The sequence below is a fragment of the Colletotrichum higginsianum genome, chromosome 3 (genome assembly GCF_001672515.1).
Source record: "Colletotrichum higginsianum IMI 349063 chromosome 3, whole genome shotgun sequence".
Taxonomy (NCBI): Eukaryota; Fungi; Ascomycota; class Sordariomycetes; order Glomerellales; family Glomerellaceae; genus Colletotrichum; species Colletotrichum higginsianum.
This window is the reverse complement of record NC_030956.1, coordinates 5639488-5655536: the sequence shown is the minus strand read 5'-3', so window position 1 is coordinate 5655536 and position 16049 is coordinate 5639488. Positions and strand designations below refer to the sequence as shown.

Genomic DNA, 16049 nt, shown 5'->3' with positions numbered 1-16049 from the left:
TTTCCTCTGCTCTCCTGACTTACATCGTACTCTTCTGGTCTGTCCTTGACTTAGACTTTCAACCCCAAATCTCATCCCATCCCATCCCGTCTCATTCCCCAATCCTCAACCCCAGACTGCCCAGCGCCACAGGTCTTCGCTTCTCCGCCCGACCATCGCAACTTTGTCTCAAACCCCGTGGGTCGTGGGCCGTCCTGCCGATGTAGCGGTACCTCCACGATGTTCCCCGGCTCCTCCGACGGAGGCGCTTGACCGCCAGGCGCGGAGCATCGGGGCCCCAACACTCCAACATTGGACGCGCCAAACTCTCTTGTCCTCCCCCCCCCGTTCTCCGCAGTTCGGGGTGGAAAATGGGAGTGGAATGTGGAGTCTGAACGGTCCGATTCCAAAAGTGGGAGGGCATCCATGCCGTCCGTCGTCCGCCGCCTCGCTGAAATCAACGGACCGACTCCATCGTCTTTTGATGGGGAAGGAGAAATGATATATGGAGAGTCTCGTCTTGGCTCTGAGGCGATTCCGCGATGCTACACGTGTACACGCCACTTTTCTGTCCAGTTTTTTTCTTCTCTGCTTCTCCAGGCTTCAGAGAGTCGCTCCGAATACTTCCCCCCCCTTTTCTCCATGTTTTCATGCCGCTCACTTGGCGAAAGAAAAGAAAAAAAGACTCTGCTCACAGCCCGTTTCAAAGTTTTCGCACTCAACTTTGTCCCCAGTCTCTCCTCCTCCATCGTCCCCCCCAGTGCCACTGACCAACCCCCGACTCCCTCCGCAATCACGACTTGGGAAGAAGCAGAAAAAGGGGAGACTGAAGCCTGGAGTAACACCACAACAACAGTCGAGAGGCGGCAGACCTCGGCCGCAGCCACTTCTAGACCGAGAGCACCTTGCAGCGGGTGTCTAATAGTAGACAGCTGGACCGGTCGCCGCATCCACTGGCGGGCGATACGAGGCGGGAAAAGGGGGCCGCCTTCGTCCTCACTCGGCCCAGAACAGGAAGCCCACCTCACACACAGTCACCGCCAGCCAGTGCTACGAAAACACCCGAAAAACCCCAACATGCAACATCATCCGGAAGGAGTCGCGAAGCCCAGCCCGTTCCTGTGAATCCCGGTAATTGGCCGAGTTGCAAAAATTCTTCCTCTCCTGTGCTGTTCGGGGCCGAGGCCGTGATCCAGTTTTCTCTTCTTTCTCTCTTCAACCCCCCTAATGCTCGACCCAACAGCCCACACCGCACGCCTCGGCCGTCTGTGAGCTGTGAGCTGTGAGTTGCCCTGCGAAGAAGACGGCATGAAAGACGCGCTATTTCGGTGTTCCTCGCTTCATTCTGAAATCTAGCCTATCTCCACCACGTCTCCCTCTAGGAATCTCCCACCGTGCCCTCTGTCGAGTAGGCCCTCTGGTTTGTGTATAACCGCTTGCTAGTCCCTTCGTCTACAAAGTCGCAGTTGTAGGGCGTGTGCCCAAATGCACACAGCTTGGACCTGCCTGCTCTCTCAACAGGCCTGAACGCGCAAGTCCATCAAGGGCCCGGACGTCAGATTGCTGTCAGCATGCACCGCGCCGTCGACGGCGCGGTTGTGCCGTGGTGCGTGAGGATCACGATTCCGAGGACGGGGTCCTCTGATATGATCTCCCTGACCCGAGTGTTAGGCAATGCGAAATATTCGCTGTATCTTTAAATAACGCTCTTCGGCTGGCCAGTGACGGATCGCCCAGAAGTCTTCAAGTGAGCGATGTGGAGATTCAAGGCGACTCCAATGGATATTTCTACTGATTCGTGCAAACATCATGATCGCCAGGGATATTTGAATATTTCATTGCTCTTTCTCGAGTGCCGTAGCTCTCTTGAGCCTGACGGCGTCACTGCTGAAACTTCATCAGGTGAGGCAACTTTATGTGGACATGAGAAAATTAGACCTCGTCTCATCCAGGACTCGAAGAAGGAAACTTCGAACTCCGAAAAGGAAGACTCTGGATTGTAGTATTTTCACCGCCAGGTTACTGCCCTGATCTGGTTGCACCGCAGACAAAGCGGCCACCGGTTATCGTCGCTCCAAGGCCACAGGCCAGACAGAAGTTGAAGTCATGCTCCTAAACTTCGATGACCCGTCACGGTTGACTGCCGCATCTGCAGTACTCTTGGCAGTTCGACTAGAAGCACCGCGAGCTGTCTTAGAATTCAGTCTGTAAGGTGTAGTCAGAAGATAAGTTGGGTTGTCCAGTAAGTCTTCTGATTGGTGGCGTTGATGTCCTTGAGTGAACATGTCCGGTGTTGGGTTGTTTTGCTTAGACTTACACACCCCTGAAACAATCTCACGAGACTCCAAAATGTCCATACAAGCCCCATCATGTCCAATCCCTAAGCCATTTGATGTTCTCGCTGGCTACATCGTTGAGGTCGCGGCCAGTGAGTAGACTGTGAGACGATGCGGCCGAATCAGCCCCACTCATTCTTTTATCTTTTTCTCCAGGCTTATGCCTCTCTTCGTTAACCAGAAATGGCTTAGGTTGTCATGATATCGATATTAAGATAAGAGAGTTTATGAGCCCAAGTCTTAGATGCGGCCAGATCACCTACCGCCCTAAGGTCGCGCGATCGGGGTGAGCGAGGTGAGTAGGTAGGGTGAGCGTTGCTTGCATAGTAATTATCAGATACGCGTTCGTTAGAGTTACACACGTGATGACAACAACGCACGTAGTGGCTAACCAAAAACATGTTGGTAGGACAGGCCACAGACCATTAGAGCCCCTTGGCGCTCCAGGATCCGTCGCCATTGCCGTTCCGACCTTCAACGACTATAGTCTGCTCTCTAATTAAGTTTAATTACCTTTAATTGAGAGAGTGTAGCACTGGCACGTCGGGTAAACGTGAATTCAGCCAAAATAGAAACGTTAAATAGCTTAGGTGATTGCTTCTGATGATTGGAAAACAGACAATTGGATAACAAGAGTGGGCTTGACCTTCCTGGGCCATAACTAGCAGCTGGCTTGTAGAAAGAGTGGAATATATAGATAAACGACATGCCTCTGGCTCCAGTCATCACAAGCTGCAACACTGGTGGTCAACTACTTTTGTGTGTAATATTTTGCCAGCCTTTGCGCTGCAGTTCTTTGTTACTATGCAGTACCGCTTAGTTGTAGCCCTCCTTAATGTTTACTTTCTGTACGCAGCAGCACAGCCAGACGTGCAAACCTACTTCAACTTGGACGAAGCTGCGCACGCAACCAAGACGCAGACGCTCCAGAGTTCTGGCTACCGCATAATATCACTCAGCTCCTACGGAACTCCTGCTGACATCAAGTATGCCGCAGTCTGGGTGAAGCGGGAGGGCAACCATCAAGTCATGATTTCCAGCGCCGACTATAAGACCTATAAGAAATGGTTGGCCAAGGGGAGATCCCGAGGCTATGCTTCAACACATGTCTCCGCTACAGGGCCTGCTAAAGAAGCCGTCTTTGCTGGCGTCATGGAGAAGGCAGATGTTGGGAAATGGAGTCAGGAGTGCGGCTTGGCGAAACCAGAAAAGCTACACCCAGCAAGGGATTTCAGCCGTGTTGTGAAGGACTTCAGCGCCTACGGCACACCCAACAACCGTCGCTACTGCGTTCTCGTCCACGAGAACATGGGCAACGCAAAAGAAACAATCTTTTACAACACGAACGGGCCCGAGGGCTTCGCTGCGATCTACAAGTCCGAGCTCAAGAAGCCCATTTGGCGGCCCGCGCATCTCTTTGTAGCTGACGACAAACGCATCATCCCTCACTTTGCAGACGACTGGGTCGGCGAGTGGAAAGCGGCGACGGATCTCACTGCAGACGAGCTGGATGCCGAGATCAAGTTGCAACAGCAGGGTCGTCTTCGCCCTATCCACCTCGATGGCGCCGGCACAGGAAAGGACACTCGCTTTGCTGTGATCTTTGCAGAAACCGACGTCCCGGAGGCCCGCAAGTGGACCGTTACCGGCAAACAGGGTGAGCAAGCGATGACCGAGCGACTCGACTCCATCATGCAGGCCTGGATGAAGAAGAACGGCGTACGCCAGGCACAGTTCGCAGCCGCTGTACAGGGCGAGATCATCCTCGAGCGCAGTTACACGTGGGCGGAGAGTAATCGAGCCATCGTGGAGCCAGACGACATCTTCTTTGTGGTCAGCCTAAGCAAGATGTTTACCCATGCTGCCGTCTACAACCTGATACAGGCCGGAAAGCTGGACTACTCAACGCGAGTGTACGATGTCCTCGGCTACAAGCAAGCAAAAGACCCTCGCGCTCTCAGCACAACAGTCTCCCAGCTCCTTGATCATTCTGCGGGCTTCGATCGTTCCATATCTCCCGACATCGGATTCCAGTTCCGGAAGGTCTCTGAGTCCTTTCATAACAACAAGCGTCCTGCGAACCTTCGCGATATGATCGAGTTTCAGCTTACGAAGACCCTGGACTTCAAACCTGGTAGTAGGTCATCGTATTCAAATTACGGCACAATGCTCTTGGGCTACCTCATTACCAACATCACTGAGCAGCCATACATGGACTTCCTCAAGGAGAACGTCCTTGAAGGCTTGGACGTTCGCATATACGAGACAGCCGCGGAGAAGCATGTCAATGATCGCATCGTTCAAGAAACTCGCTTCTCGGGTCTGGATGCCACACACCCGGAATCGCTTCAGAAAGTGCCATACATCTTTGGCGGCGATGGCTCCATCAAAGAGGAAGTCGCTCCTTCATTTGGGCTCGCCGCGAGCGCAAGTACCATCGCAAGGTTTATCGGGAAGCATGCTGTTTGGGGCACTGGTGAGCGCGAGGTAGGGAATCGGCAAGGAGGATTGCCAGCAGCGCGCGCGATGGCCGTGTCGGAGGCGTCGGGCATTGATTGGGCCGTCACCATCAACACCCAGGACTTTGTCACCGACAAAGAGACCACTGTCTTGAGGGATCGGCTTCTTAAGCCCCTGTTTTCTGAGCCGAAGTCCTGCTTCTCTTGGCTACGAAGATTCTGCGCCGGTGTCTAAATTCATCAAAACTATGCATATCACAAGAGCAATATTCGGTTAGAAGATCTAGTTCAGTCGTCCGCCTAGGTAGCTCTAGTCTAGTTCACCCTCTACAGGAAGTTTACAATGCATATAACCTAGCGGTTAGCCACTCCCGCCTCACGTAGCCATGCTGGGAAACGGCAGTGGCACTACCTCAGCCGCCTACTCCACGGGAACACTGTGATTTGGAACACTATGCACGTTCCAGGCAGTCCAAATGTAAAGACGAACAACACCAGGAGGAGCCGAAGGTACCCACCACTCCCATTGACCGTAAGTAAGAATATGGTGGGCAGACTGATGAGAAGCACTGCGCATAGATGAAAAATGAGGGCCCTGAAGGCCCATGACCGATAAAGATGATCGACGATCGGGTCCGGCAACTGCCCGTCCGCCTTTTTGGCCGCGGAGAGCAACGGTGTGTTGGGGTTTTGCAGAGCGTCTGCCAGAGTGTCTGATGCATCCCCGTACGTTTCCACTGCACCGGCGGTCGCATGGATCATTTCGTAAGACGGCGTTGGAGTCTTTCTTCCCGCTGTTTCTCGTCAGCTTCCGCAATCAAACAACTAATCAGCTTTGCCGGCTAAAGTTGACAATCGTACCGATGGATAGTTCCAAAACGGCCAGCAAGGGTTGAGTCAGTAGCAGAAGAGGGAGCATCTGGCCGAATCCCATCTCCCTTTCAGCATCCAGATCTACCGTCGTGTCTCCCATTCCCATGCCATGATCTTCCTTGGGCCCATGTCGGAATGACAGGAGTTGAACAGTGCCCCAAGCCAATGCGCAAGCAAGCATTCCAATGGTCATCATGAAGGAGTCGAGGAGTTCCATCAAGGCCACAAACGACACATAGAAATATGCTATGGTCTTGTATTTGGCCTTTGACGACAATGATTGCGGTCTTGTCTGAATCGTTCGCCTGGCCCATCTTTCCAGTTGGCACTCGAGCCGTGCTCTTCCCCAGAAACGTACCTGCTTACGGCTCCCGTCGAAGAACTGGCACAGTTTCCACACAAAGACACCGATAAGAGTGAGAAACGAGAGGAGCGAGTCTCCGTTCTGAGTGAGACTCAATCCTGTGCCCGAGAAACTCCGGCTGGCGTCCCAAAAACACCGAACGGGTATGGCGCCGCTCAACTTATACCAGGCGGACGAGCTTGTGGGGACCAGCGCTGCGACAAGAAGGGCGAATACAATAGCAATGGCACCCACTCGAACAAGCCTAGACGCGCGATTCTGCTTGAGTCGCTCGCGGAGGACGGAGAGTGACATTAAATGCACTGTTGAGCTCAGCCACGCGAGATAGATGACGGTGTTCCAGTTGTACTTGCTGAGGTCAAAGTAGCCCATCTGGATATAGCCAGCAATGAGGATCCCGAGGCCGGTGAGCAGTTGCTGATCGCTGAAAATGAGAAGGACCTCCTCTAATATCCGCCTCCCGCGGTGACAAGGCTGCTTCTGACGGGCAAGGAACATCCGGCGGTCGCTTCGACGCACGACATATTGCGGCAACACCCCGTACCAGTAAGCCCAGAGTACCAGGCCCAGGACGAAATAGGCCGACACCAAGAAAGCCGTGATGACCTGTCGGTGCGTGAGTCATGATGCGCTCCAAGGGTTCGAATGCGCCAACGGCAGGGGTTTTCTTACACCGATACCGGAAATATCTGGGTTCGGATGCAGAGTCAGGTTGCACCGGAAATACCGCTGACAGCTCACGGAAGCGGTGTCAATTACGACCACTGTGGCTTGGGGCTGCACTACCACGCGCTCCGCTCCATGTGTCGTTGTAAAGGCGGCCGTGCCTGTGACTGTGAGTGTGCCTGGTGCGCTCCCGATGGAACACTCGGACACAGTGGCCACATCTGTGATGGTTTGGGTAAGTCGTGACATTTGTGCCCATGTCGAAAACTCGCATTCGTGTCACGGGGGCGGGGGCTTTATATAGCTTGATCATGTCAAGAAACAGTCTGGCAGAGTCGCCATCCTCCCCCCCTGATGCCAAGCAAGGGTTGCCTACAATCACTCGATCAACCGCCTCCAAAAGGCCAATCAGAGATTTTCAGGCAGCCTTACATCGCCCAAAGCGAAGTCCCGATCATGTTGGACCCGGGGTAAGCAAAAATGGTGGGCTGCAAAGTCCGATCTCACCAATCGCAGTCGAGGCCAATCCAGAAGATAGTCCACCGATTACCCAGCTCCAAGTACAGGCTTCGAAGTCAAAAGACTAAGGACTTGCCAAATGCCTAAAAACTCCACTTCTCACTGAGAACTTCGAACTGTTTCGGACAGAATGTAAGGCAGTTGGGCAGCCCAAACAGGGCACTGCTCCCGGCTCCTGACATACGACGGTAGCCCTTATGACTGATCTCTCCCACTTTCGATTCAAATGGTCATTTGGCTGTCAACAAAGAAGCCACTCCTGCTCATGGGGGGTATAGGGCAGTTGGAAAGATGGAGAAGGACTTAAAGACCCTAATGTTCACGCTGATGTCAGACCCAACCCAGCAACACGGCAATCGTCAGACTCGTTCTAACAAACTCGACTTCGGGATTTAGCAATCGAGTCAAGGCATCGTAACCGCGGTTTGTGATAACACTAGAGCAGGACACGGAAACAGTGCCTTTAAATCTTGATTTGGAGTAGCGAATGATGTGGCCAGAAATATATCACACACGATTACATGTCTAGCCGAGCTGGGACGTTCAGGAGAGTTGGGATTGGAAGAATTGGGTACTACTTCAGACGAACCAAAACAGTCCGCAAGCTAGACGCTTGTTCACCCAACTCACCCCAATCGCCCAAGAATGAGGCTCAATTCACATAAAGTCACATATTGTATGTTCGGGGTTCATGAATATTCTCTCGTATTTGTAGCATAGTAAGTGCCGCGCTGCGGCCACCCTCTGTTTTGCATTCGCGATGCAAATAACCCACAAGTAAGAGTTCACGAATGAGGTCATCTTTCTCATCAGCTGACATCTGTCGTGATTGACCAAGGCCGGACGACGATTTAGCGGGTGGGCAAGAATTCAGTGTCATCAGCTGATGTCGGTTTCCTCTTCAACCTCGGGATTCTGCTATTTGATGAGTATCAAGCGAGAAGAGGATAAGTCAACATACCCACATCTGGCCCCCCCCCACATCTGGCCCCCCCAAAAATGCCTCATCACCATCACCAGCCTCCTATTTTCACCAACTTCACCACATCACAACATTTACAGTTTTTAACCAAATGACTTCATTTTTTCTACATAACCTTTTATAGTCCTTATGGGCAAATACACCGAGTATGAGGTCAAACAGGCCCTAGATGCCGTCGCCAATGGCCAGTCTATTCACAAGGCATCATCTGAATGGGGGATCCCAAGGTCAACACTTCGTCATCGACTCCAAGGTGTCCAAGCAAGGACAGCTGCCTTCTGTGACCTCCAGAGGTTATCCCCAGATCAGGAGGCTAAGCTGGCTGAATAGGTGCGAATCCAGCATGCCCTTGGCCTTGCCCCAACTCATCAACAAGTGAGGGTATTCGCAGGAAGGATCCTTCATGCTATAGGGGACACAGAGCCTATAGGAAAGGGATGGATCCAAGCCTTCTTGAAGAGAAATCCATCAGTCAAGGTGCAGAGAAGTCGCCCTATAGATTCAAGACGTATTAATGGGGCATCTACTGAGGTCATCAGGGACTGGTTCAAACTCCTCGCCATACCAGAGATCAAGGGCATTAAACCAGCCAATAGATACAACATGGATGAGACTGGTATCCTTGAGGGCCAAGGATCTAATGGGCTAGTGCTAGGCATGTCTGAGACGAAGTCTGTCCGCAAGAAACAGCCTGGATCAAGGGCATGGGTATCCATCATCGAATGCATCTCTGCCCTGGGCCATGCCCTTGATCCCCTCATCATATATAAGGGCAAGACAGTCCAGCAGCAGTGGTTTCCTCTAGACCTTGGCCCTTATAAAGGATGGCAGTTCACTGCAACAGAGAATGGATGGACTACAGACGACACTGCAGTTGAATGGCTGCAGAAGGTCTTCATCCCTCAGACTGTCTCCCAGGGCAAGGAGGGCAAGGAGGAGGCCAGACTGCTTGTTGTTGATGGCCATGGGAGTCACACAACGACGGAATTTATGTGGCTCTGCTATATTAATAACATCCACCTATTGTTCTTGCCACCACACACCTCCCATGTCCTCCAGCCACTTGACCAGTCAGTCTTCAGCCCTGTAAAGGCAGCCTATAGGAAGGAGCTTGGATACCTCAGTCAGTGGAATGACTCTACTATTGTAGGCAAGAGGAACTTTATAGGCTGTTATCAGAAGGCTCGTCTGGCAGGCCTGACAATGCAGAACATCAAGAGTGGATGGAAATGGACTGGACTATGGCCTGTCTCTATGGCGAAGCCTCTTATGAGCTCATTACTGCTCCCATCAACACCAGGGCCATTAGATCAGGCCTGCAAAGGGCAGTCTGGAGGCAAGGAAGCTGAGGGATGGGCATCTGCGTCATCTGCAGTGGTGTGGTCGACGCCAAGGAAGATGAAGGATCTGGCTGGCCAACTGAAGCTATTCACAGAGCTGGATAATGACGCCAGTACTCAACGCCTCCTTTTCATGAAGGTGAAAAAAGGGTTCAGTGAAAAGGCATATGAGCTGGCAACTGCCCAGCACAAGCTGGAGCTTCTGCAGGCCCAAGTGGCCAATACTGCAGTGAGGAAAAGGAAGGCAGTCCAGCTGGATCCTAACACTAAGTTTGCCACTATCTCAGACGTGCAGAAGGCGCAGGTTGAGGCTGGTGAAAAAGAGGATACTGCAGGTGAATCCAGCGAGTCTGATTTACCTAGTGAAGCTGAAGACTGTATTGTAGTGGCATCTAGAAGAGGGCAGTAATTAAGTGAAAATGGTGGTGATGTTGGAGATGGCTTCATTTTTGGGGGGGCCAGATGTGGGGGGGGGCCAGATGTGGGTATGTTGACTTACGCCAACAACCGCCAGAAACCTTGTTTTATGGGGTTACTATTGTGCTGCAGTGCTGAACCCCAACAGCCAAGCTTCCATTCCGAACCTGGCTTGGCGACGGCAGGCTCATAATTGGTGCTGTCTTTGGGTTCGGTTCGATCCTGACGCATCTGGAAACTTGGCGTGACATGCGTGTCATCCGGCCACCGAAGCCGCCAAGGATATCTGCCATGATATTTCGAGGGTTCGTGGTCGTGCGACTCCTCAGTTGACGTAACGACCGCTCTGGTCGGGACTGTCGCCCCAGAAATAACGCGGCCTGCGACCATTGAAGGCCTTCCAATCGCGTCGATATTCCTTCATGGCTTTTCTCTTCCTGGACTCAGACGCCCCTCCGCACTGGAGGTGATGCCAATCGAGCTTCTGCGACATTTCGAGAGTAGCGATGTCATACTCCTCGATTGCAACCTCGGAAGGGGTGAGTTCTCGAGAACATCCACAGCCCATTATGATGACTGGCTTGTTTTCAAGGGGGAAGGGTTTTGTATATCATGTATTCCGAATCTTGTTCGAGAGTCTTGTGGCGAATAAATGAAGATCGAAGTGAAGACCGATGAAGTTTTGTGGATAGAAAAGTCGAAAGGATTGTTGAGTGGGAAAGTCTTCTGCGAAGAGGAAATGAAGGGGAGGCTTCTTCAGTCTAAATTGACAGAATCATCTCCGTTATACCATGAAAACCTCCTTCTTATACGGTACTCCGCATTCGCCGAAGCCCTACTGCACCGGGGAAACTGCGAAGCTTCATTACTGATCCAAAGTCCCAAGGGGTTGCTCCCGGGAAGTGCAAACGGACTTCAAAGTTGCGCAACCAAGGCTGCTGTAAACTTTCGCTCTTGCTTCCTTTCTGATTTGGCTGTCAACATGAGAATTCTTGAGAAAAGCTTGGAGACGTGGCTGGGGCTTGTGCTCAAGGTTCTCTATACAAATCACCTGCTGCCAGTGCAGGCCCACCGGGAAACAAGTTTTTTTGCTGTTAATACTACATACAAAATACAGATGTATTTTTCCGGATCCATAGAGAACCTTCGTCTTTAAGAAGAAGTGCTTCAAGACCTTGGTTGTGGTGCTACCTTTCTCAACTCTCTTCGGCTGGCACTGCGTCCAGCCATCGCTCCTCACATCGACTCCACGCTTGCAGATATAGCACTATCGTTGAAATATAGGGGTCGTTCTTTGAAGAACCGTGTTCAAGAACTCAATTACTTCCTAAAGCAACAAGCAAGTCGCTGGCTGAAACATCACGGCGAGCGTGCTAGACTAGCAAGAACACGCCGCTCCAACACCGAACGTGTTCAGACTGAGGCAAACCTCCAGCTCTAATCATCGGTCTTCTTAATGTTATAGTCAGTGCTGAAGGGATCTTCACCAACTACGTAGGCAAAAAGGATATCGATCGAGCCGCCTCCTCCAAGTGCCGATTTACCTATGTCATTTGCTAGGTCTCGATATCAACCGCCAACCCGCTCGGTCAGCCCCACATCTCCAACCTTATGCCTGACAACCAAAGGGACTGGTTCGGGTACTCATCCAAGACCAAGCGCACGTAGTCATGCCAATCATCGTTCCAACCACCGTTCGCAAACGTGGCGGTCGAATATTCCCAATAGGTCGGATACCACGACGCAAACTCCCAGTCGATGATGACTAGTGTCCCATCAGGCTGTACCATGATGTTTTTCCTCTGAAAGTCGTTATGAGTGAAGACGGGGGGGCTACTACTGCGAAGAACCGTCGGTAAGACATGTCGGTAATATCGAGTCTTGGGGGCCATCCGTTCGCCAGTGTCAAGGGAGTGCATCTGAATGATGCCCTCGATGAATTCTTCCTCAGTGGCAAAATGAGTCTTGATCTCGGTTGCGCCTCGTGTGGCAGAGAATATCCCGTCGAGTGGCAGTCCGCCTTCAATGTTGCCAAAGTAGCCCGGGTGTGGCAGTTGTCGGAGTTGATCGAAATAGGTCCGGAGCGTCATGGCGATTGCAGTTTTCCGAGCATAGTCTAGGCCGCCCCATAGGTCAACAAGCGTCGTACCCGCTACGTATTGCATCACGATGTACGTGATTACTTTCTGCTGTTTTCGATGCTGGTAGATGGCGTATGGCTTGGGGACCGGCACCGTCGTGAGCTTTGCTACGTAAAGCATGTTGTGGCCCTCGATGGGGTGAACATGAACGCCGAATTTGACGACGAACCCCTGCTTTTGAAGAAGTCGGCAACCTGTAGCCTCGTGAAGTAAAATTTCGGATCCATCAATGTCGTTTGGAGTCGGCAGAGGCTGGAACTGGTTTTGCGACCTGTCTAAAAACAGAACATCGTATGGCGGTGCTGTTTCAGTCATGATGAATCGCGACCTGTGCCGTTGGCGCCACGAGTGCGTTTGTCGTTGGTGAGGAAAGAGAAGAAAGAAGTGCCGTAAGCGCTGGACGACGCATGGGGCTCGCTATTTATAGCTTGGAAAGGCGACATATTTGGTCTTTGGGTGCTTGTTGGGAGTGCCTATGCATGGTCCTCAAGTTTGCTTACAGTACATTGCCTTGCAGCAGCTGAGATAGAAAACGACCCTACAAGCATCAGAGACTACAAACAGGCTAATCTAGAAGATTGGATTCTTCAACGTGGAACACTATAATGTATGTGCTCGAGATACGATGGCCATAGGTGTCGAGGCTTGTCGGGATGATCAGGTGATAGGAGAGCCTGTTCCACTCGTGCCAACGCAGGGTGCTGCTCAAGCATCTTGTGGCCAAGGCTGCAAGCTGTTCAAACCGCTTCAGCAACATCTAAGATATACTGTGGCTCAAGTTGAGGTTCACAGATTCAAGGCATCGTCTGATGACCACTGCTTGACTGAAACATCCATGACCGCTAGTAAGTGCCGGGCATGAGGCTCAACCGACCGCCATCTGTGACCAGGATCGAGCCATTGCAGTAGCTTCCCGACCGGCTGGCAAGGTACAGAATTGCCCCAGTCATCTCCTCGTCACCGCCGAACCTCCTAGCAGGAATAAACCTCGCGTCGTCAGGCCCCTCATTCTCGGGCTTACGGTCACCAATCAGTCCCGCGGCGATATCGGAAGGAAACACTGAAAGATATCTAGTCAGCCCTTGTAAAATTACAGTCTCCGAATGGGATCTCCTGATGATCCAGCGAGTATACTTACATCCGGGGGCCATGCCGTTGGCGCGGATGCCGTGTCTACCCAGCTGGCTGCTGGCCTGCTTGGTAAGTTGCATGATCGCGGTCTTGCTGGCCAGGTAGGGAGGCGTGGAAGCGTAATGTCGGCTGAAAGCAGAAATGCTGCTGGTGAAGATGACCTGGCTTTGGATGGTCACGACGTCGCTACCTTCCTTGTCAGGCCTGCCGAAGCCGCCCTTGAGCGCATTCTTGTTCCCGGCATCGAGGAGCTCGAGGAAGGCCGACATGGTGAAGAAGGCGGCTGTGATGTTGACGTTCAGGACCTCGGTCATCTCCTCCATGGAGAAGTCGGTGAAGAGAGTCTTCCGCAACTCCGAAACAGAATGGGACGGGTTGTACCGGACCGAGGGACCGAGAATGCCGGAGTTGGCGACGACGAGGTTGACATACCCGACCTCCTTGGTGACGCGGTCGACAATGGCCTGGAGGTCTTCCTTTGAGGTAACGTCACACCGGTGCGGGATCAGGTTCGGGTGCTCCTTGGCTGCTGTTTCAAGCACCTCAAGACGACGCCCGAGGATGTATACTTTGGCGGCGCCTTGGTTGACAAGGGCCCTGGCCATCGTGAGGCCGATACCTGGTAAAAGGATTAATGCTATTCTCCACCTGAAGCACGGAAGGCAGCATACCAGTGCCTCCGCCGGTGATGACGGCCACGATGCCATCGACTCTGAAAAGGGCGTTGGGGTCCATCTTGGGTGTCCTTTCTATTCGAGAAAGCGGCGATCGTTACTGTTGAGAGGTCGGTGCTGAGGTTTGGTAGACAACGCAATCCAGACACTCTTCAATGTTTGTTGTCGGACTTCGCCATTATATACCCCAATCCCTGTGCTGAATGTCCGGACAACTGAGGTGGCGTCCGTAGTGTAGACCATCCTGCAGCCACATCCGTGCCTGGGTTTGGCTTGCAGCAACGGGATCCAAGGACAAAGAGATGACGGGCAGCGCTCCCGTACCGATCAGTCATGGTTCGATATGCTTTCGATATGCAGGCTCGAAATCAAAGTGGACCAATACCACCCTTGTAACTGTCTTGCATGGGTGAGCTAGCGGCGGCTGCAAGTCCCGACGGCGGCCGACGAAAAGAAGAAGGATGACGCTGACGGATGACGGGTGAACAAGACGCGTTACAAATCAACCACGAGCCGGACCAGGCGGCGTTCTGTCATGGTGAAGAACCCCCTCTCGGTTCGGTAACGCTCCACGCGCAATGAGTGGGATTCATTGACTTCTCGGAGAACAACTTGCTTCAAATGTCGATTCGCTCCGTGCGTGCATCCTCGAACTCAAGCCATGTTGTCGGCCGCCGACGGCCGATGCAGGGCTACTCACGCCGCTCAGGTCTGCACAGCCTGCAAAACTCGTAAGAAGAAGTGTGACAAGCGTTTGCCTCATTGCGGCTATTGCAGAAGGCAAGACATCGAGCCATCCCGAGTGTACTCTCTGGCTGACTCGTTGCAACAGGAACCGCTTGAGTTGTCGATACGGAACTATCGTTGCTCCAAGAAAACAAGATCGTCGGGCTCCGGCGTTCAGTCAAACCTTTTTCGTATTACCCGGCCTATCGTCGTCACAATCAAGCTTGTTGGAGCCAGCAACAACCCTGTGCCTTCAAGTCCATCGTGTTATTCGAGATTCAGGCTTGCAACTGGACGACGCTATCACTCAATACTTCCAGGGGCTCCATCGCTATCTACCCTTCATTTCGAGGGCTCACTTCGAGCAAGACGTCTCCATAGTTGAATCAACTCCCCCAGCTGGTCGCTCCGCGCTGAACCTGAGCTTATGTCTCATAAATGCGTCTTCGAGGCTGTCTCGGCACGGCGAAAGTGGCAATAGAAGCCGAGCACCAGACCGACAACACCTTTACCTCGTCACAAAGTCCCTCTTTGCGCAGATTCAAGTCGTCTTTCCGCCATCCATCTCCTTCATACAGGCGTGTGTCTTATTAGCAGTTTACGAATACTCCGAAGGCGAGCCTGACCAGGCTTTCGTGTCTATTGCTGGCTGTATTCGTATGGCACATCGTCTGCGCCTTCATCTCCATAATCGGACATTGCCCCAGCCGGCTAAAGACCTCAACATGCCACCAGCAGATGCTCTGGGGACGAACCTACACCCTTGCGCCCACGCCAAAGAAGCATTCAATACCTGGTGGGCAATTGTCATTTACGAAAGGTATAGCATCTTTCGGTCGTAGATCGGTTACTCCTTACTGTAAGCATTTTTGTTTACGAACTAACGTGCCTTGAGGCAGGTTGTTCTTCTCCGAATTGACAGTTGCGGAGCAGCCCCTGTTGACCGTTGTACCGGATACCCAAGCCCAGCTACCGGTCGAGTCGCGAGCTTCGGAAGGGATCGATCATGCCCCCAAGCTATCTTTGGAATCTTCCTTAGAAGTATCAGACTCAGGATCTTTGTCGATTGGGCCCTTTGGAAGAATTGCCCAAGCAATATGGATCCTTGATCAAGTTCTTTCGTCCTTCAAAACATCACAGTTAGATATGAGATTGGCCGAAATAGCTGGTCTGCATACCAAGATTCAAGAATTACTCGCTCTTCTCCTGCAGCAAGGCCAGTGTCAAGGTGTCGTTCTCTGCGAAGCAATAGCCGTCACACTGAGGTCAGTACGGTTTCATTGTACACTGTGGCCTGATCATAACAGATAGCAGAGTCTCATTTACGTTCTACTTACACATTCTTGACTGGCCTGCCGTGACACCGGCGGTGGGACTGCAGTCAATAAGGGGGTGGCAGGAATGTGCCAGGGTTACACTCAATACCGCAACCAACATCGTCC

The 16049-nt window shown here is 52.3% G+C and overlaps 5 protein-coding genes across 5 annotated transcripts; 1 reads left to right on the top strand and 4 right to left on the bottom strand.

Moving 5' to 3' along the window:
• Positions 1–3119: 3119 nt before the first annotated feature.
• On the top strand, positions 3120–5009 carry CH63R_05248 (Penicillin-binding protein; the record flags this gene model as incomplete). The annotated part of the gene is made up of 1 exon (XM_018300223.1): positions 3120–5009. One exon carries the CDS (start codon positions 3120–3122, stop codon positions 5007–5009), a length of 1890 nt encoding a protein of 629 aa, XP_018161469.1.
• A 594-nt stretch (positions 5010–5603) lies between these two features.
• On the bottom strand, positions 5604–6926 carry CH63R_05247 (uncharacterized protein; the record flags this gene model as incomplete). Its single annotated transcript, XM_018300222.1, has 2 exons — positions 5604–6617; positions 6684–6926. 2 exons carry the CDS (start codon positions 6924–6926, stop codon positions 5604–5606), a joined length of 1257 nt encoding a protein of 418 aa, XP_018161468.1.
• Positions 6927–10260: 3334 nt separating this feature from the next.
• CH63R_05246 (uncharacterized protein) lies at positions 10261–10503 on the bottom strand (the record flags this gene model as incomplete). Its single annotated transcript, XM_018300221.1, has 1 exon — positions 10261–10503. One exon carries the CDS (start codon positions 10501–10503, stop codon positions 10261–10263), a length of 243 nt encoding a protein of 80 aa, XP_018161467.1.
• A 1021-nt stretch (positions 10504–11524) lies between these two features.
• On the bottom strand, positions 11525–12391 carry CH63R_05245 (Phosphotransferase enzyme family protein; the record flags this gene model as incomplete). Its single annotated transcript, XM_018300220.1, has 1 exon — positions 11525–12391. One exon carries the CDS (start codon positions 12389–12391, stop codon positions 11525–11527), a length of 867 nt encoding a protein of 288 aa, XP_018161466.1.
• A 527-nt stretch (positions 12392–12918) lies between these two features.
• CH63R_05244 (Short-chain dehydrogenase) lies at positions 12919–13942 on the bottom strand (the record flags this gene model as incomplete). Its single annotated transcript, XM_018300219.1, has 3 exons — positions 12919–13136; positions 13215–13826; positions 13879–13942. 3 exons carry the CDS (start codon positions 13940–13942, stop codon positions 12919–12921), a joined length of 894 nt encoding a protein of 297 aa, XP_018161465.1.
• Between the last annotated feature and the right edge of the window lie 2107 nt (positions 13943–16049).